Source organism: Lissotriton helveticus, chromosome 4_1 (genome assembly GCF_964261635.1).
Source record: "Lissotriton helveticus chromosome 4_1, aLisHel1.1, whole genome shotgun sequence".
Lineage (NCBI taxonomy): Eukaryota > Metazoa > Chordata > Amphibia > Caudata > Salamandridae > Lissotriton > Lissotriton helveticus.
Window position 1 is genome coordinate 1310070473 of NC_136063.1, and position 22244 is coordinate 1310092716.

General features: G+C 39.9%; 1 protein-coding gene across 3 annotated transcripts in view; it reads left to right on the plus strand.

The window, feature by feature from the left end:
- The window catches only part of HIVEP1 (HIVEP zinc finger 1), a 530052-nt gene that overhangs the window by 400324 nt on the left and 107484 nt on the right, over positions 1-22244 (plus strand). For all 3 annotated transcript variants that reach the window (XM_078687878.1, XM_078687877.1, XM_078687880.1), the window contains 2 exons: positions 7158-7291; positions 19757-19932. In XM_078687878.1, the coding sequence (XP_078544004.1) occupies positions 7158-7291; positions 19757-19932 (310 nt within the window). The remainder of the gene's footprint in view (positions 1-7157; positions 7292-19756; positions 19933-22244) is intronic.

Genomic DNA, 22244 nt, shown 5'->3' on the forward strand with positions numbered 1-22244 from the left:
GACCACTATGGCAAACAGCCACTGTCTGTTGTGTTTTTTTCCAAATTGGAGTATTTCTACATTTGCTTTGACACATGAGGTTGCTCCATGTGAAAGGTGAACCAAAAGACCATAAGAATTAGTCTCTTAGCAAATAAAGGTAAACAACGCTTCTTAGCAAGGTTAAAATAACTTTTTCCCTTTGAAAATATTAAAAATAGTACCAGTTAGATAGCTGCACAGGGATGAGATTGGATAATTTAATTGTCAAGATGAATGGCATAAAATGTGCCTTGTTTCTCCTTTGAGTTTAATTTCTCTGACTACACTGATATTAAGACCGAGTTAACAATTCTGATTCCTTAAAAAATACAAAAAAGGACAAGATGTAGAGCAAAATTCAAGAACATATTGCCGTACTGTTTCCTAGCCTGAATTGTCTGTACTTTTAGCTTTAGGGGTAACTGCTGAATGCATGCTAACATTAAAATGTAAATGTATAATTGCCTTTGCGAATCTTGTCCAGGGTGTAGCCGAGGGCCTTTAACCCTTTTAATCCATGCATTCAACTACATAAAACCTATAATACAGAGCGCCTCTTTCTATAAAAGTGAGACAAGTCAATGAACCCACGAAGTGCCAGCTTATTTTAACGTTGTTGTCCACCAGAGCTACCTGCTCGTGGTGAGATAAAGAGAACTTCAAAATGGCGTCTACAAGCGACCCACTCTGAGACTCCATGCATGAGTTGATGTTTAAATGGTATGAAAACATAGCAGAAGGATCTCCTGAAAACTAGTTCACCTCAGAGTCTATGCCCAAACTCACTAGAGGGAGCATTCAAAGTAACATGTATATGCAGTATTTCTCACTTTTACGCAGCATATGTTGAATAGTAAAATAAAACATTTCATGGTCTCCTGTTTGAAATTTTATACGTACAGCTGCACGGCACACAAGATTTCCAACACAGACTAATCAACAGAGAGCATTCTTGAAAACATAGACCCAAAAGGCACCAGGGGGCTCGTGTAGATTGGAGGGACCCTGTGGACCATGTCAAGACTAAGAAGCACCTTATAAAATATACTTACAGGCAGGGTAGCTAACTAATCGGCACTTGAGCAAGTGCTTTGGGTCTTGCAAGGTGTATAGAACATGATATACATAAATGCCTTAGGCAATGCAGTGATTGGATGTAGGTTTTATTATATTGCTCTGTTAGATCTCTGATACCTTGATAATTAGGCATTGTTGTTTTCTGGCTTCAGAAGATAAATAAGTATATTAAGGCACATTCTTTTCCAGGACGTGGCCAGAAGATATGGCATGTTCACCTACACAAACAGGTGTACATATGAATACATGTTGAGCTGATTATTGTTATCATTGACTGAGAGCAGAGAGCACTGCAGTTTGGTTGTGGGAGTTCTCACCACTGTAGTATTCGCTAAACTCCCATAAAAAATGCATTTCGTGAGTCGGCCAACAAAGATTGTATCTGTGGATGGCTTTTGCACTCTTTGCCGGTTGTTTTCTGTAACTTTTGTGCCGTAATTTTCTGACTTATTTCATAGCTTTCAGTGATCTCTGAAAGAGGCATTAATAGACCTCCCCTAATCATAGTGTAGAGTCTGGAGTCCACAAAAGGATTGTCTAGCATAGTTTATGGATTGTGCATTTAGTGCAATTAACTGCTCTTTGACAACTGTATTCTAGTTGTGACTACAATCTAAACCTGTTTTGAGACTCCGTAAGTAAGACTACCCACTTCTTGGAGCTGAACAGACTGATGTGTGCGACGAGCCTAGATCCTACTTTTTTCTACAACCAACATTTACATTTCCTTTTTTCCGCTAGATGCTTGGGTTTAAGGGGATGCCGTTGTAGATTGTGACCGTTTGGAGCTCCTTCGTCTTACTGATGTTAAAATACATGTTGCTACTAATAGTTGTGAGAGATTCCTCAACTGTGAGATTGCATTTGCACAATGAGATGCGGCTTTATCTCAAAGAGCTTTCAGTGTTGCGTGAGATAGACTATCCTTAACTGAATGCTGTCTTCAATTTTAATGATTTGTGGACTTCTCAAAACCGGATTAACACTGACATAATGTCCGCTGTGTTTTGTCCTGCGCTAATATCCCTGTCTCATGTTGTCTTTCTACTTCCCTCTCCCATTGCCCCACGTACCTTCACCTGCCCCCCCCCCCCATCTCGTCCCCCGTTGCTTCTATTCCATATTCCCACTAGAAAAGGCTATAGTTTTTTTTTTTTGGGGACTCAGATGTGAAGCTTGACTTCTGCTGTCCCTCCTTTATTTTTTTTTAACTGGGGGGGTGTCTCCCCATCCCCCTTGTGTTTTTTTTATTTCTCTATGGTGTGCCCCTCCAAACCCCAGCTGCTCATGGGGGCCGTAACCACCTGTATACCAGCACGTGTCCTGTGCTAACATTCTGGTACCAGATACTGCCTTTACTGTTGCTGTCGGTGTCGTGCAGGGGGCAAAATGTCCTGCGCTGCAGTGTATGTGGCAGAAAGGCCGCATACTACTTTTTGCCTGTGGAGAACTCTTCTTGTGGTTGACACATGGTCTCTCCTTTTCCACTGATTCGCCTGACCACAGTGACAGTAGCTTGTTTTGTTAGCAACAGGCCTTCTTTGGGAATTGACCCTAATTGATCTGGAAATTAGTGGCTCTAGATAAGAGACCTCTATTCTTAGAGAGTATGATATGAACGATATTTGAAAAAGGGTTGGGGGAGGGGAAACACTCCATTCACTGTAGCCTTAATATGAAGTTTCACTGACTTGTGTTCATCTGACCTCCCCTTTGGGTGTTTAATTTTATCTCCAGTTATCGTGGTTTTTCCCTGCAGCAGGTGTTTTCAGAAGCTGGTTGGCATAAACTCGTCTGTGTTCCAACCCGAATCATGGAGAACAGTAGCTGTACTTTTCAGGACCCCATTCAAAGCATGCAGCTATATGTTTAAGTAGTTTATTTTTACTGCCCCGCACCATTATTTCCGCATCTTCACTTTGTCCTCCTTTTATTTTGCCCACCGATTCATCACATTGAACTGCCCCTTTGTCCCCTCTATTTCTTGCCACCTTTAATTTATCTCCCTTTGGTTAAGCCTACATTTTACGTACTGTTAACCACGTCCTTATTCCTTATTTATTATTTTCCAATAATTATCTATAACTAACCTAAACCCAATCATGCATTGAATTACATTTAATTAGGTAAAATAATAAGCTACCATACTGAAACAATCTTGACCCAAATGTTAAATAGTATTAAATTGATTGGAATTACTAGAACACACGAATACTAACAGTAACTCCAACTATAGTTTTAATATATATAATTAAATTAAAAGAATAATACAATTACTGTACTCCAATCTAAACTTATTAAAGTAATGTACATTCAATTAGCTTATTTTATATGAAATTAATTCTTAAACTAAATTAAGTTAAAATAAAATAATTCTAAATTGTTGTACCCCGAATTTTAGCCAAAGCCGTACTGTATTAAATATATTAAACCATTTAAGAAATATATATATATATAATTAAATTATTTCATTTTATTCAATTAAACCCTGGTTGTAAATATTGATTTATTTTTAAACAGAGTTAAACTAAAAATAAGTATTGGTATTTTGATCCTAACCCTTAATGAAAGTATTCTTCAGTTAACGTCATTAAAACTAGTCCTAGTTTTAAATTTCTCTAAACTACATAAAGATCAATTATTGAGTCCTAGTTTAGTGATTAATTTTTTTGTTACCGTAAAACTATATAATGCTTCCTTGCAAGTAATTTCCTAATACTTTGGGCAAAGTAGTGGTAGATTCAGTACATTAGAGGAAGTAAAGGTGCTGTTGAAGTAATTGCAGATAAATACGTCAGACAAATTAAAAGGGGGTAAAGGTAAAATAAATTTGTCAGCTTTCAGGTATAACTAATATGTGGAAATAGGGTGTATATTTCAAAATATATAATTGTTTTTGTAGCAGTGATTTTACGTGGAAAAATTAAGTTATTAAACACTTCCCGATTCCAGGGATTTGTCGGTTTATTGAAAATAGAACCTTCATTTCCTAAAGTTCTCTAAAAAAAAAATGTAAACCAAAAAAAAAACGTTGGTGATTTCATTATCTAAACCAGTTTTCTTCAGCAATATTAAATGAACATTAGTAACCTGACAGATTCTGTGAATTGACTGCTTGTTGTATGATCACGATGCCTTGAAAGTTTTAAACTTTGTTCAGATTCCTCAGCAATAAACCATTTGCTTCTGTCTGCCCCTGCAACCTGACTCTAGAGACGGGTTGACCTGTATTCCTTTGTGTGCCTGTCGCCTGACTGTTCGTCAACCAGTCCCACCTACACAATGTGTGACAAGTGAAACGCGCAGAGCGTGAACCCTGCCACATTAATGCTGAAGACCTTCTTTGTAAGAAACCAGTTTTGTGTACCATAGATTAACCAGCATCAATCTATCGCCCAGATCGCATGTATGTTTATTTATGGGCGGTTTACTGCCAACCGGCTATCTCGGCAAGTCAAAAGTACTAACGGGTCGCTCTCGTGGGCTGAGAATTGTATGTATCTGAAGGTGCATGAGAAATGCTGCAATACTGAATGTCTGTAGGCCAAAGACGGATAAATATTCCACACATATCACACTTAGGCGAGTTTACGTGTACATCACTTCTAATGCATACCTTTGATCGAATACTGAAGTGTTCATGAGTTACATCGATTATTAAGGTAACTTATCTCATGCACAGCACGTGGAGACGAATGTTTTATGTAAAAGTTATACATCTGGAGTGATGCTTAAGAGAAGACAAAATGTGTAGTGTTTCACTTCAATGTTTAGTGCTCACTATGTGTGCTGAAAGTGTATGTTTATTTTTTAGAATGTATCGAACAATTATAGAGCAGCGTGAATTATTGCACACCTCCTTTTATTATCATATGATCTACCAAAGGGCTAGCTATATGAATTATTTTTATGTTAGAGCTAGCAGGTTATGCAAAATATATGGTGCAGAACTGGTGCCTTGTTTGCTTAAGAATCGGTGCATAATGAAACCGTGCATTAGTTGCTCACTGTGGGCCGAAGTTACAAACTTTGTGCTAACCGAAATCAAACTTAGCTTTGTAAAAGAGTCACCTGCGCGTGCAAATATCTTGCTCCTGATTTGCAGAATAATCACTAACAGACCTGCAGAGGTAACTACGGCGAGCAATCCGTACGGTAGATTATTTGCAGTACTATTTTTGGAAAGGAGTGTACAAAAGACCAGTTGCGGCTCCTGCGCTAAGGCAGAGGACCGTCGCGCCACTGCTTGATCCGCAAGCTGAATACAAAAAATAAAATGATAATGACATTCGTTATTATCATTTTGTTTTCTTTATTCAACTTGGAGCTGAAGCCAGGGGGGTGGGGCTGGGCTCACTAAGTCACAGGTGGAGGAGTGGTGGCAGCACCTAAAGTGCGCATGATGGTTTGGTTAACCGTCTCGGGCCGTCCAAACAGTCATGCACACTCTACATATTTTCCTTGCAGGCTGTCTGTATGGAGAACATGCACAGCCTGCCAGCCCTTGTCTGAGTGCCGGACTATAGTGCTCAGACCAAACACATGGCTGCTAAGGCAGCGTTGTGATTGGTCAAGGGATCCTGGGAGGCTGTTTGCTTCCTGCGGAAGAAGGATGGAGGAAGAAGATGGGGCGGTATAGGTTAGTGCTTTATTTTTTATTATTTCCTACCGCCTTCCTCTGTTATCCGCACCCCCTGCCCCACCACCCCTTCTCGGTAGCAATCGCTACTGCAAAAGACCAGATGAAGAGAGGGGCCGAAGTTGGCACTATGCCTCTCATTAAATGGAGCTTAAAAGCCTCAGACGGTCCTCACTTGCAGCGTTGGTTTCGCATTGCCTCCAGCATTTTTTCAATGTCTATCTTGCTCCCATGCTCAAAAGAGCAGCGCGTTTCCGTACGTTGCGGCGGCACTCATAGGTGTCGGACATTTACATGGAGAAAGGTTTGGTGGCAGGGTTGCATGACAATACAATGCATAATGCATGCCTTTTCCACGCATGGCAAGGATAATATGGGAAAAGTAAAACACACACCCATAGTTTACAGTCTCCAGATAATAAACATATACCCTTAGATCAAGTGGATGTATGGCCAATTCCCAACTTTTGCTTTTGTGTTGTGGTTTCCAGCAAACCGGAGGTTGTATGACCCACTATTAAAGCTATCCTTCCAAGACATGTGTTGAGCATTGATAATAACAAACAGAGAGGGGATTAGGCCAAGTTCAGCTGTTTTTCACTCTGTGAGCTGCACACTGGTCACACCATTTACAGATTAAAGTGTGGTAGGGTTTAGTTAACACGTTTTCGTTTTTTATTGTAGATAGTTATTGGTGGTGATAACTAAAAAAAATTCTTTAAGACTTGTCTTAAAAATAAAACAGTAACCAGTGGCTCATACAAATAAATTACTTGCAGTCTGAAACAAATGGTTTGAACGTGCAAGTGGTGTGATAGTAAATTGCTTGTAGTGGATATGGGTTCAAAAAAAGTAAGTTGAGCGAAGAAAAGCAAAAATGTAGGACTGGAAAAGATCTAGTAGTGGAAGAATAGGAAAAAGTTACAGAAAGGAGAATCGGTGGGTGTAATGTTAATAAGTAGGTATGGGGCACTTTCCAGTAGGAAAGAAAGAATAGGAGAAAGCACAGAAAAAGGGAGATATTAAAAATAGAGATAGACTTGGGAATAGGCTAGGGAATTGAGCGAGGTGAAGATGGAAACCAAATGTTTGGAACTTATGTACTTTTTCCCAAAGCGAAAAGGACATTTTCGACTCATTTACAGTGAACCACATGTATTTTAGACTACAAATACATTAATCATATAATCAACTAAAAATAACGGTTTTCATCATGAGTGTTTCATTGTGAGGCAACAAGCGCGAAAGTCAGACAGTTCATCACAGTACAGAGATTCAAATAAATATTTCCATATTTCCTGCAGAAAATATAAAAGAAACATAAAATCTAGATCACAGTATGTTTTTCGTTTAAAATTGTGACGTTACGTCTAGATATTGCTTTTTATCCCACTTTTAATAGCTTCTACATTCATTTCAGCAAAGGTTAGCTAACCATAAAGCTACAGCTAGCGATGTCTGTGACAAGGAGAACTCCGAAACTCATACTGAACACGACAAAGAAGGTTATCTAACCAAACACGAACCACGAAGAGTCAAAATATTTGATGGCGGGTAAGTAAGAGTTAAATGTGCTTTGTACTGTGTATTTCAGATGACTCCATCACACTTTTTAGTTACCAGTGATTTGCCTTTTTTTTGGCTCAAAGAAACCTAATTTTTTTATGTCAAGGTGTACTAAGTTCAGAAATTTTGTTTTGAATATCATAGAAGGTTTGGCGCCAAAAAATATAGTTTATAAGAGTTTAATCACCAGCGGAAGCAGCTATCCTGTTTCAGAAAGGTTGTGCACGGTGTGCCAGAAGAAGGAAGGAGAGATGGTTGTTGTATTCAGCGGCATGATTCAAAGTGTTTTTCAGTGGCTTAGGTCAGAATCACCCATTTAAATATTGGAAACACCACATGAAAAACTGCAATGTGCTTCATTGAGTTATTCACGCAGAGGAGTCGTGAATGGCTAAATTACGTAAAGCGTGCACATATGTTTTTGCATTAGTGTCACCTAGAGGAGAAGGGGGCATGACTGGCTTTAGTGAGGTGAACTCCTGTAAGAATTGTAATGTTGCGAGTAGTCACAGACACTTGCATTGCATGTCCTACTTTTAGCACTGCTTGACTGAATGTGTGGTTAAGTGCATTGAAGGCACCCATTTCCCCATAGGGGTTGTAGGAAGGGGTATTTTACATGGAAATACATTTTCCTTGTAAAGAAAGTTTTCAAAATATGTAACAAAATGTTGCCAATATCAGTAACTGCTATGCACTATTGGAGTATTACAATTGCAAGGACCCTTAAGGAAGCCAGGAACATTTACCTTTCTCCCTTCTGAGTGGGTGCAAAAAGACACTCTAATCATGGTCGTTTGACGGATGAAACTGCTGCTTGCTGCAGTGGAAGCCTCACACTCTTGTGCCTTGGTGTCACTGCATCTGCTGCACTAATAATTGTTATACCCCTGTAGTGCTGAGACCATACATCTAGACCAGGGGAAACCTGACTTCGCCAGGAAATGTAAGCAAACCATAAACTTGCAGTGTGAGCTTATGCATTTTGTGCTTCAGGTTCATTGAGGTAAAATTCTGAAATATATATTCTGGAATGTCACTGTGGTCTCAGTTTTCATTCCCTCATGTGCAGTAAGGTGCTTTGTGACGCATCTGAAGATTTAAAGTTTGTTTGTGAATCAGGCTCTGTTTACTTCAAACGCTGTATGACTGAACATATAAGTGTAGTCTACTGTGCCTCAATGTCTGAGTCTCCTTTTGTTTTACTTTAGTGGTTTTCAAGTTGTTGTAGTCGTGGCTTAAAACAAAGGAGTGATTTTAGCTGAATCCAGGCGGTTCTATTTGATCTGTGACATTCGCACCGTAGAACTAGTGTAAAAAATATAGAGTGAAATAGAAAAACACTACAACACTTTCCTATAGTTGGCATACATGTATCTTGCCCTTTCTCAGACAACAGTAGAATTCTTTGATCATTGTATTTATTTGCACGACAAACTACTCCCTATGCAGCAGTGAACAAACGCGGACAAGGTGGGCAGTTCATTCTGTGTTCCTTTCAAGTGGGAGCTCTGAAAATATGGAAAGTAGGGTTTTGTTTTCCTAATACGGTATTCAACCGACGTTAAAAAATATAAATAAATAAAATCTTCCAAAGGTGATGTAGGACATCATGGCACATAGATCATTGAAGTGACCCCTGACAAATGCCTATTAAGCATCCAGTTGCAAGTTGCAAGGGTTCCCTACTGCATTAGCACCATTTTATACTTCTGTGGATGGTTTTCCAAGATACTGATCCTCCAGGATCCGTATTTGTGAAACAGATGATACCCCTGCAGTCTGTAAGTTTTTCAAACATCATCAAAGAAATTGGACAAAATGTTGAAGAGAGGGGCTTATTGATTTTTTGATTTAAAAGGATATCATATCGGCCATCTCAGAAGCTTCTGGAGTTTGCATGGTTTCTCTTACAATAGCAATAATTGATTAATAGAAGTACAGCTAAGCTGTGGGTACTTCTTTTGCTAAGTATACCTGGGTAGATTGATTTTAGCTGCCTTTTGAAAGGAAACTGATCAATAGATTGGTATTTATTGGATTATATGAAGTAATTCCTTCTGTCACTCCATGTTTCACTCTTGCCCCATGCATTTGGAGTGCTTCACACTGATATTCCTTCATTTAATGTGTGAGACCGCACAAAAAAAGTTCCTTCTTTCTGATATTCTTTCCTGCAGTGGTGATGGCCAGGTAGGATCTCTAAGGCATCCCCTAGTGATCTAAAACTCCCACGCCCCCACTGAGATTAAAGCTAGCATCTATCATCAGTCAAGATCATTGAACGTGATCCAGCATCAGTAGTCTGGATTGCACATTACTCTATTCCTGTTTTGTTAGGTTTATGCCTTATTCCTCAGTCATTTTAGTCACAGTCTAAACTTTTTTAACCGGAGCAATCTAAAATCTGCAGAATACGACATTGTGCCTAAAAGCAAGAACCTTGTCAAAATGGGATTTTGACTAAAAACTATAGGACCTTGCCAAAATGTGTGCTAAATTCATGCAGAGAAGCTTGACCTTTAGTGTTCGCTTTGAATATAAATGATCATATATCTATGATCCCTTATTTGATTACAGTGATCCCTTCAATGTTGTCAAATGAGGGCAGTCTTTGCTTTTAGATGTGTTCAGTATGCACCATCCTTTATTTCTTCAGTTTAGCCGTTCCTATCCAGTAATCTCCGTTTAGTGTTGCATTCACCTTTGAGACTTTTCTCCAAGTATTTTATCTATAAGTATGTAGAATGTCCACGAGTATTTCAAACTCAACGGGAGAGTGATGGAAGCCATCTTTGAGAGGACTATAAGAAACTAGATATACATTGGCATTGATTGGACTAGTGCATTTATGGATTCGCAGAGTATGGCACATTTGGATGTGTGAAATAGATGCATGAAATAAATATATTGTACTGAAAGGTGTAGATAAAAAGCAGTGTTCATAAGTGTAAATTCCCTTTAGATGTGCTTCTTGATCTTAAGGGGTTATATTGTTGCACTTTTATAGTTTCAATACCAAGATTATCCATCTTTCACTGATAGAGAGGGCAAATTGGATATTTAAAGCAGATTCTAAAAACAGGAGCGGATCAATAAAAATAAAAAAAAACGTTAACTTTCTCCCTTTTGAGCTTAATCTTGCGATTATCTACCTACCTTCACGGTCAGATGCATTTTGGTGAATTGTTAGTGTATAAACACGGGACAGTCCATCAGACTTGCAAAGTTTATGCCAATGTTTATCTTTCTGTTTATTAATATCTCTTGTAAATAGGGTATTGGTTCTATGTAATGCAATACATTGTTCACAGTTGTTGCTTTCATATGGTGTTAAGGCCACTGACCTTACGTTTGAGGGATTTGTTATTGCTGTTGACGAAATGTGACAGCCCACATTCTGCCTTACCCAATTGGTTTTCCTTCATTTGCCCCTTTTTATGTTATCATCCACCCTCGAAATCCCCACATCATAATTAAATATTTTACCCAACTTTTGACCGCGAACAACTGTGTAACTATTGAAATTCTAAATATGCAGATATTAATGTTCATCAAGAGGTTCTTAATTATTAACCCACTTGCAAAGTAGCAGTCTTATTTTATTTATTTATATTATTAGTATTATTGTTATTAATTCAGGCAGGAGAAGAAACAAACTCAGACGTCTTGACATCTTTCCACTAAAAGTAGCTCAGACAGTCTGTGGGTAATGTAGCATATAATATATTTCAGTGTATGTATGAGACACAGGATATTCACTTCCTGGCATCCCTGCTGTCATCTTCACCTGCCGATCTTATAGTCACTTCCCTTTCTCCTGAGATGTATAGCTTCTCCAAAAATGTTCTCCCCATAATAATGGCAGGCAAGAAATCTGTATGCCCAATTACCAAATGGAGTTATAAAGTTTGACAAAACACGTATCCTAAAGGGCACTGAGAATACCAAGTACAGTACTTTTAACGTCTGTTATTGCATATGAGTTACATAGTTTGTTGACTTTATCAAACAAATTAGTCGAGTATTCTTCTAGCTTGGAACAGAAAATGAACACGTGCTAACTTTTCATCAATGAAGCATGGGCATTTGGATGATTCTTTAAGTCAAATCATTTCTTAATTTACATTTTTACAATTCTCAATGTCTTAAATTATAAATTAAACAAAGCAGCTGATTTTGAACTCCCCTGATATTCACAAGTTGTACTAGTTTCTTCATACCGGACAACAATTGACTAATTTCACTGCTGCTTATGGGCTCGCCCAACTGGTTACTTCTGCTTTTGCCTAACTGGTCCAAATTTGAAACATGTTAACATGCAACGAGGTGTAGCAAATAATGTGTATCATTCTAATACTTATGAATGAATCAATCATTTGTTAGCAATAGAGCAGAGCTTAAAGTGCTTAAAACAACACGATGGATAGTTAAAACTGTAGGTTTAAGACACCAAACATTAGTCACAGGTCTTCAAAACATTTAATAAAATTGACATTTGCTGTTTGGCCCGTCAAATAAAGCACCGTTTTTTTTAATAAGTTACATGTGTTATCCCGGATGTGCAGAAATGAATGATTAGTTTTAAACATGTTTATTTAAAAGTACAGAAAACTGAATTTGAAAACAAGGTTCTTAAGGGATTAGTGTGCATATTGTATGTATTAAAATATGTTACTAAATCCTATACGTCTGGTGTCAGGTTACATTAGTCCAGTGTACGCTCCTGTTCTGCATCGTTGAGTAAATGTTTTGTAAAAAATTCTGTTGCAAACTGAAGAACTGAAATCTTCATTCTCAGGGAATACTTAATAATAAAAAAGGACTTGGCACAGAAGCTGAAAATATGAAAAGACATCTTTATTAAATTTAATAAGTGAGGCCACGTCACACAGAAGCCGTAGCAACTGAATGAGGTAGTCTGAGGAATACAGATAACAGTGGCCTTTTATATGCTAGGGTTACAAACTTCGTTGCAACAAAGAAGATTTGCCTACCCTTCAAATATTTTTGAGTTTTGCAATTACTGAAGCAACAATTCTTCTGTTTATCATAAACATTTATTTGTCATTTCATTCATGATTTTTCGTTTTTTTGAACATGTATGCATGTGAAAAAAGAAATAGTTGCCTCTTCAACTTCTGCTCACATACCACAAGTAATAGATTTCATAAAAAACAAGTGATTTTATACAGTAGAAACTTAAGCAATATGTGATTTATATACAGTGACAAAAAAGTGATGATGCTTGTCAAAACAAATATGCAAGATAATGATTACAATCATGCATATAGCGCTTTTATACCATTTAGTACATTGTGAACAATAAAGTTTTTTTTACACAAAATGAAAGACCAGCTTGTCTATTTGAAACAGACATGAATCAGTGCGCCTTGTTTTACTACTAGGCTTGTGCCGACGCGTTTCGAGTCCGGATAATCAATCGCCAAACTCTCATCAGGGCTTTAATGTTCTGATCTACAAAATGAAATGTTTTGACAACATTAGAAAGGGACCTGTCTCTATTTGTGATTACTGCACTGTCTACCGTGATGTTAAAGGGGGATACCTGAATGAGTGATTTCGTCTTTCAATGTATTTTAGGAGCGTTGTGGCCATCCAAGGAGAACCTGCAGGGGGACATGTTTAAAACACTCTCAGTGTCTTGATTGATTTTTGTGAGTTAGTGCTTATCATGCATACAAGGGGAGAGTACATACCTACAGAGGATAGGAGTCAGTGGATGCTTCTAAATCTCGATTTACCCACGATGTGGATCGAAAGATTAGGGACTTTGTTGCGTGTTTCTGAAAATCAAAAACGTTTGGGTTTCTTTGGTTACATGTCCATTCCTTAGTCAATATTATAAGTGAACCACAAGGATGGAGTAAGGCGTAATGGTACCTGAATGAGTCGTTAGTGACTCATAATTTCGCTGGGGATCGCATGACTACACCCGGTTGACCAGATGGATTGTACTTCAATTACTGTCTGAAATAAATTAACATGATATTTTGAGTAATCTATTCTCATGGCGATGTCTTATTTGCGTGTGTTATGCTAGAGAAACTCACCGCAGTTAAGCGCTCGTTTTCCTGATAATCAGTCTCTCCTACCAAAACGCCATTCCTCCTTCGCCCAGTGTTTGCTCAAAGTGGTGTTTCTATACTGTCATGTGATGAATCATGTGACCTAATGCCTTCCCTAAGCATTGTGGGATATGTAGTCCCTCTGTTTTACCGCTGATGCATTTCCTTTGAGTATAAACATTCAAAATCTATTTACTTCACTCATGCTATTCAATCCACTAAGTGCACTGTTGAATTTCATTATTAAATAGGCCTCCCTACGTAATAATGTAGTTTCAATCTCAGAAAAACTCGGAGCGTTTATGACTGACAACACAGTCCACTGAAACTCGTTTTCTCCATTTTTTTCCTCCATAAAGTGTTCCACCATGGGTGCAGTGGACACCTTATTTTTTATGCGTGATCTATGCTGCGTGATTCTCGCATTCACTTGCTGATTTGTTTTGCCAATGTATATTCGACTGCAGGGGCAGCGGATGGCATACACAGCATTTTTGGTTCTGCAATTAGTGAATTGCTCATGTTTCCACCTTATTCCATTATGGGCAAATTCTGTACCTTCAATAGTATGGCTACAAGCCACGCAATTCCCACATTTGCGATGGCCTTGTATGGGTTTTAAATTCCATTGAGAAATCAAATCACTTTTTTGTTTGGGAATCGAGACATCTGCTCTCACTATTTGCTGTCCAATGCTTGTGTTTACTTCAGCATACAAGTAAGGGGCAGTCCTAGCTTTTGCAAGCATGCAAAATACCTAACATTCCTTCTTACACAAGCCGGACAAACCCATAATAAAAGGACCACAACCCATATCATAAACAGACCATAAAAGAAGGAACAGAAAACAGATAAGGGGGTGTGTGTGCATACCAAACTCTCCAATGTCCTGTGCTTTGATCCTCAATCTTGATCAGCTAAAGGGCAGGAACTGGTTTAACAAGGTCAGCTTCAGGCAACAGGGTCAGTTCACTCAGGTCAAACAGAAGTCAGCACGAACTGAGCTAAGGTGTACATGTCCTTGAAAGACTTGTTCAGCCACAGTCATAGGCCTATGTGAGGGCAACCACAAAATGGCTACCATGCACAAAATGGAACCCAAGGGTTCAGAATTCACAGAACCTCAAAACCTAGTCAATGCAAACATATTACCAGTGACCAGTTCTAGTGCACCAAAAATGAAAAGAGTACTCTTCCAGGTTATAGATTATATTCTTTCCAGAGTAATAACACTAATCTCTCCAACCTAAGCTAGTAAACTAGCTCTGTTTTGCCAGCAGTTCTTGGTTTTGATTAAGGAGCTATTCCTTTGCAATATACTATAGAATGGTGAGCACCCTCAGAATGTGTGGTCTTCACTGCAAAATGCCAGTGGTAATTCAACCACATAATCCTCCTATGCCAACGGTGTTGCTTATTCCACTTCCAAAAGTACCACATATAAGAAAAAGCGGCCTTCTGTGTGCGGGTGGAGATTGGTCTGTATGTGATAGTGCTGTGTCCTGTATTGTACAGCTTCTGCTGATATAGGCTACAAAATTTAGTCATGAAGAGAGTTGTCTTCTACTGCAGCATTAATACCATTAGTAGTGTCATCCTAACAGGTACCACGGTTCCTTCACCATAGATTATGCTATTGAATTTCCTAGTCAAAAATACAGTTTAGAATTGGTGTTATGCTTTTCATAAAAGTTTCTGGCTGCCCCTTCCTCTTTCTGTGTGTCTCTTAGGTGGCCAATTCCCAGCTGTCAAGGCCCTCTATGTCCCCAGCAAACCCCATTTATACTGTGATATTCCTATTTTTCTGAGTTGCATTTTTCCTACTTATCTGTTCTAATCAGCTAATTCTTTAGCTACAATGTTACCTCTCTTGCATCCTTCCTTAGTGCTTAGCTGTTCTGCCTTTGCTTGCATTTTTCTGCTCCCCACAAAGTTAAGCCTGGCCTAACCGTCTGTCTCTTCTCAGCAGTTCTGCTCTTGACTCAGCTGTGCTTGCTGAAAATATTTTCAAATATTTTTGTTCTTCCTACTTTTATCCTGGGTGCTGCCTATCACCCTTCCGTTTCCAGTCTTGCACATTTGTCTGCCTTTTGACCAAAATGTACTTCTATTTAACCGTTTAACTCCAGGAGGCAAGGGATCAGTTGTGTTCTCTTGCTCTGCTGCTTTCTCTCCAGGTCGTTATCTGAAATGTTGCAACCAATTTGTTGTTTGTTGTAGGCATGCCTCCGGGCAAATTATTTGGTAATTGGTATTTTGCCAATACATCTACTAATTGGAGTGTTTCTGCTGGTTCCAGTGTTTAAGAATTGCAGCATCCAGTCTCCTCGCACTGTGCTTGTATCCTGTCATTGCAGCCTATCGGACTCTCCTGGCACCTCCCTACTTTTATGGCACATGCGTAATGATCTACATAGTGATGAGATGTTCAAAGGCTTTACACCTTCCCAGAAGGAAAGGCCGTCCCAAGATCATGTTATAATGAACAACACATAACATATGATCCTTTTACCATTAGGCGAACTTTTGAGATACCCTGTTCTTTCCCTGGGGGTTCAGTCATCTGTACAGTTCAGACGGTTGCCTGTTCTGCTGAAGGCCTCCTCTCTTGGTTCAGCTAGGCTCCCACTAATAAATCATGCTATGCCACTGATCATGACAAGCTGCTAAAAAGACAGAGCCATTAAACCATACTGACCTTTTGAATAAAATAAAGCACAATTGACATTGAACAACTGATAACATGGCACCATCACTTGTACTGCGCAGTTAACTATATTGAGAGACAGACTACACTGAGGCATTGGTAATACTGAAATACTGGTAATATAAGGGGTAAAGTTGCCCCTGCCATACATTATAAGGATATTGAAAGTCACAGAGGAGTTCCAAACCCTAAAGAGGAAGGAGGCGGAAGGCCGAGTTCCTTTGTAAGGATGTGGAACTTCAAGGTGACTTACAATATCCTTATCATGAACACCGGAGGGTACTTTATCCCATATAATACATGGTCACTCCATCATCTTTCCCACAAACTAATTAAAACCTTGGTGTGCAGCTCTTTCATATGAAAGAGCGAGCATGTTGTAGACATGAAAAATACACATAAAACCTCTAGTGCAAAATCAAACACATCAAAAATCTGATAAATATTTGTTGCAAACAGATATTACAAACAGTTCAATACAAGTCAGTTAAAAAAAAAGCTGCAGTAGCTTGGAATGTGTATTAACATGCAGAAAGATTCAAGCTTTTCCCTATCTAAGGAGTGCAAAAAAACATATTCTCTCTGCTTGTCATTGTAAGCTATCAAAATAGAGCAGAATAAATAAATGCAAAGTTCTGGGTTCGTTGCTTTAAACAGCTCCTTCATTTATGCTCCACGACCTGACCTACCTTTTATCTCGGCTGCTACTTCTAGCAGCAGGCATTGTGACATCAGACCCCGACTGTAATAACTTACAATAGTCGAGTTATGGCAACTTTTCTTTATAATCGGCGACTGGGTGAGTCACAAGTCTCCATTTATAAAGAAATTAGAGACTGCCGTTTATACAGGGATTGCAGAATCCTTTGTATTATGATGAGCCAATGACTGTACAGGGCCATGGAATACACCGAGTACCTGCAATACTACTGAGAAATGGGTATTCCTGATAATCTGAGTCATTTGATGATCTTGAGCCACTGATAATCCTAAACCACTAATAATTATGGCCCACTGCGGTACAATGGAACACTGATCACTAAACTGTAGCACTTTGGGCACTGATATGTGGCACTAATGAGAAATATTCAGTGGCACAATGTTCAGCATGTTATCAGAATGCGTTTATTAGTGAGAATCTTATTGCTTGCTTGTGGATATGTAAATTGGCCAGACAGTTTAACCGGATCTCTTTGTAGCCTGCAGCTAAAATGTGTCAACCCTGGCAGAGTCATCCTTTCCATGATTTTGGATCTGCTTTCTTACACAAGGGTAGTGAAAGCACGTCGTAGTAAGTGCCAAAATAAAGTTCTTTTTGTGGTGTGTAGTATACAAAGGCCAGTATTGTTATTTTAGTCCTTTACCTAGCAGTAGTGTTTGCTAGCTTTAGAACAGAATTATATTGGTAAAGGTGTCGTTTGTGACCTGTTTAGATGTGTTTTATGGCTGTTTTAGAACATAACTCAATGAGAGTAATTTTAATTAAAAAAAATACCAATTTTGCTTTTTTCTAAAATAGTCTCCTGTTCATACCTTGTGATCGATTTTACCAAATAAATATATTAGGAAATGGTTCAAATTGCATTGTTTTATTGTTTTCATTTACTCAAATTTTACCTAAAATATGTGCCTGAAATATTTAACTAGTGAACTTGTTTATGATTACTGTAAACTGCATTCTATCCCGTTTTATCAGAGAATCCAAACCTCTGCACCGATCAGCTGCTCTTAAGGTCTAGGCCTTATGCAGGACTGGGCCACCATTGAATAATCTATCTATTGAAAATAGTTTAGGTTTCAATAACAATCTGAGAGTTTTCAAATGAAAAATACATGTAACCCACCCAGTTATATCCGAATATGAATTAATTTTTGATCCCCGAGTCTTTTGAACTCTTATGTTCGAAAAATAATGTATAAAATACTTAAACTACAAACTTTTATCTCAGTTTTTCGATCAGCGCTGAAGATGACTGCATGTTTTGGGTAAGCTATCTAACAAAATAAAGGGAGTAGATTTGAGAATTAAATGTAGGCCTTAATCTAATAGTCATCTTTTTCAGTATAGCAAGCATTAAACTCTGGTTAAAAAGTGCCATGCAAAAATGTTGACCTTTTTAATGTATGCTGATAGTGCAGCACATGACATAACCCAGCACACTTTTGGATGTGGTTTGCTTCGTCTCATGAGTCGTGCTAGTTATGAATTTTGTGCCGCTGAGTTATGCTAGATTTACACAATTGTAAGGCCATGAGGGAAATGGAAGCTCTGAGGTCCTACCCTGCTTCACCTGGGTCACTTCAGATGAAAGATACTTCCCTCTCTCTGCCTCCCTCTTTCTTCCATGGACCCAAAGGATGTGAGGAAATGTGGACGATGCACCTGCATCAGCAGCCATCTTCTCTCTTGCCATTTGAGCAACCGGTCCAAACGTGTTGCTGATGGGGGATTTCACTCTGTGGTAGCTGTTGCATTACAGTTGTTCTCGGCATGTTACGTTGTTTCTGTGCTTTCATCGAGAGTGGGGAGAATAGTCCGTCCTCATCTCTGAGAAAGATGAAAAACATGGGGTAAAGTGGGCAGCCTGAGATATTGTTTTTTGAAGATCTATTTGGAGTGGAGCTGTCTGTGTGGGTGGTAGGAGCTACGATGGTTCCGGTATGTGGGATTGTGTAGAGCCTCGAATGTGTGTGTGAGGAATTCAAAAGAAGTGTCTTTGTGTATCGGGAGCCAGTGGAGCAATGTGAGTTCTGTGTGGGAAGTTGAGGATAATTCTGACTGCTGATTTCTCATTGGTCGGTAGTCTTCTAGTGAGTTGTTTGCTTGGTGATCCCTGCATAAAGCACGTTCTCTTATTCGAACATGCTGGTTACTAGGGCCTGAGTGACAGTTTTTCTAGTGTTGCTTGGAAGCCAAAAGATCTTCTTCAGCATCTTCAGGGAATGGAAGAAGGATGCAGTAATGGCATTGATATGTGTGGTCAAGTCCAGCTTACTGTCGATAATTATTTCAAGGTTCCTGGCATGGGTGCTGTGTGTGGGCTGTGGGTTTGAGTTCAGCCGGCCACCAGTTGGAGACAGATGGTGAGGGGATCTTCCAGAAGATCACTACTTCTATCTTGTCATGTTGAGCATCACAGTTGGCTTTCCTCCAGTTAGTGGCTTCGGTCATGCAGGCGGTGAACTGGTTTCTTGTGTTGTGTGTCTTATCTGAGAGGGAGAGTATGAGTTCTGTCAGTGTAGGAGTGCACGGGTGACATTGCCCCAGGGGATCATGCATGCGTTGCAGAGGGTGTGCTGAGTCTTGAGGCACTCCACAGATGACTTTGCTGGCTCCCAAGGACTTGGCCATGGAGAAGTCTGTCTCTTTTGGAGCCTCTATCTTCTTCTGGTCTGGTGGAATCTAAATACGGCATTGTTCGTGTCTGTCTTGAGACACTCCAGTGTGAAAGTTGTGTATTTTAATACAAGGGATATTATTGTGCAAGTCATATTTTTTAACCGAAATAAAACGTCTTGGTTTTTTTATATTTATGGTTGTGGAGTGGTTCATATTTGCTGTTACTTGAGAGTTCAGTTTTTCTCTTAGAACGCTGATTTATTTTATGCTTTTTGACTTGGTCTAAACTGTGTTTTCTCTTTGCCATTTTTCACCAGCTACAAATCGAACGAGGAGTATGTGTACGTCCGTGGCCGAGGCCGAGGGAAGTACATCTGCGAGGAGTGCGGGATAAGATGCAAGAAGCCGAGCATGTTGAAGAAACACATTCGGACGCACACAGACGTCCGCCCCTACCGCTGCAATTACTGCAACTTCTCCTTCAAAACTAAAGGTCAGCCTCTTACCGCGTTAGGTCTCCTCGGATTTTCATCAAAGCTTCCTGGGGACACGTCTCTGTTTGAGAAGGAGTGTTTCTGAGAGAGACGGCATGCCTGTTGCCATTACGTGTAACCCTTGACAGACGTCATGTGGCATGACAACAAACCGAGCTGGACAGGGCAGTGCATTTGTTAATGAAACCTTAGTAAGGCTGTCTACAGAAGTACTCATCTTGTATCACAACTGCGCGCCTGCAGCACAGAGATAAAGATACCGGTGCAGGCGATTGATTCTTCTGGGCAAATGGGGCCAAGAGCAACACGATTGATATAGAAAGAAACAGTGGTGCAGCAGCAGCACCCAGTGGCCGAGGCGAGAATGGCACGATGGTGTGAATGGGAATGGGCGCAATCCAACAAGTGGAAAGAAGTTAGAAGCGGACATTTATTACATCAGCAGCAACACTTAGGACCTAGGTGTCCATCTGAATATGTCACAGAGCTCACTGAATTGCATTTCCGATAGAGAGGCAGGGACGAGTGGCATTGCTGCTGTTCCCTTCCGGAAGACATAGTGGGTGTGAGTCACCCCCTGTTATCATGATTGTATATGTGTAAATTCCATCACGAGCAACTTATGTAACTTACCTGGCTCTATTGTGAAGCGCTCCGACTTTTTTGGCTAAAGTTCACGCTATATAAAATTGCATTCAATAAATAAACTCGGAAAGAGTGGCGTTAACGCAAAGCTGCTGAGGCAAATGGGCACAGGTAGAGGTAACGCCTAAGAGGCGTGGGTTCCGTTTTCCGTGCTGTTTAGAGGTTTCCATAGTGTTATTACTATACAACCGTGTGTACCAGCGCATGGACGCAAAAAGCGTTCCCTTCAAAAAACAAGTTTCATTCCCCCATTCTGCAGAGATCGAGGCGCTGATGGGACTTACCTCAAGTAAAACCCTTGGCGCAGCCGACACAGGTAAGCACAGTGGGCGGGGCCGCGGCAGGGGGGGTGGCAGACAGACACGGAATAGGTATTATTTATTTATTTAATTATACCTATTCCGTTGCCTGTGGACTATCCCCCACTGCCGCCCCTTCCCCGCCGTGCTTACCTGTGCCGGCCGCCGCTGCAGTGTTAGCTGATTTTTAGTGAACTGTCTAAGTTCGATTGAATTACGTGAGTTCTATTTTACAGCTCTAGATGTAAGCGTGACGATGCGGTTAATTGTCGCTGGTGTTGGTTGGCAACATATGTGCTGTTGAAACCATGCGTGCTCCCTGTTGTTCAGCAGTATCCGACAGGCATCCGAATTATGCATGTGCTTGAAGTGAGCCCAGTTCTCTAGTGATTAATCCAGCAGTAAATGGCTAAATAGAATTACGGAAAATGGGGGGTTATTATTGAAGGGTTGAACGGACTTGGGTTGCTAGTAATGGATCTTGAAAGATGCTCTTCCCATAAACTAAAACAGCGCTATATCAATACCTTTTTTTTAAACGGTAACTTAATAACGCTGTTTTGCCAATTCTACGACATGTAAATTACATGTATTAATCAATTTAATGGTACTCAATGTAGCAACTTCGTAAGTAAGGAGGGCTCAGTTGGCCTTGCCAGGATTCGAACTTGTGAGCTGCAGGTCACTGCAGATTTCATTGGCTACTATTTTTCTCACTGAGTCATTGTACACAGTTGCGTAGCTTCATGGGCGGTGTTTGGGGTGTTACACCCCCCCCCCAGAAAATGTATTTTCGGATGAATAGTTGGGTACAGGTGCTTTCAGTCAGGTAAGGTGAAATGTTTGTCGTATTTCTCCAGAAATTTTGACATGCACACAAACAAAACACACACACACTGTTTTGAAAGTCTTAAAACATGTTGGTTAGTTTACAAAGTATTTTGTTTTCCCTCAGTACCCTACCAATCTGCATTCCTCTCCCTTTCCACTGCCCTTTAGACCTCTCTCATGCACCCTGCTTGTCGTATAATGTAGTTTAACAAGCTATGCCAGAGTGACTGTTGGAAAACCTGAAGCTCACACTACCCCGTCTTACTGACCAAGCTACGCTCCTGATTGTACAAGACACACAACCGCAAAAGAGAGCCCCATGGATTTTCATGGACCAGTCACTCTCATTTCCTCACTCTTTGTCTGCTCGTGGTCCCGCAGGCTCTTGAGTGGGTTTTTCTGCCCTGAGGTTGGTGGGCAAAATAATAGACAACACCCACCATGGTAGGGTTTTCCAGGTCCACCTCAATGGCCCGTGCCAGGTTCCAAGCACAAACGCTGACACTGTGCTGCCTCTTACACTATCTTTGTATACA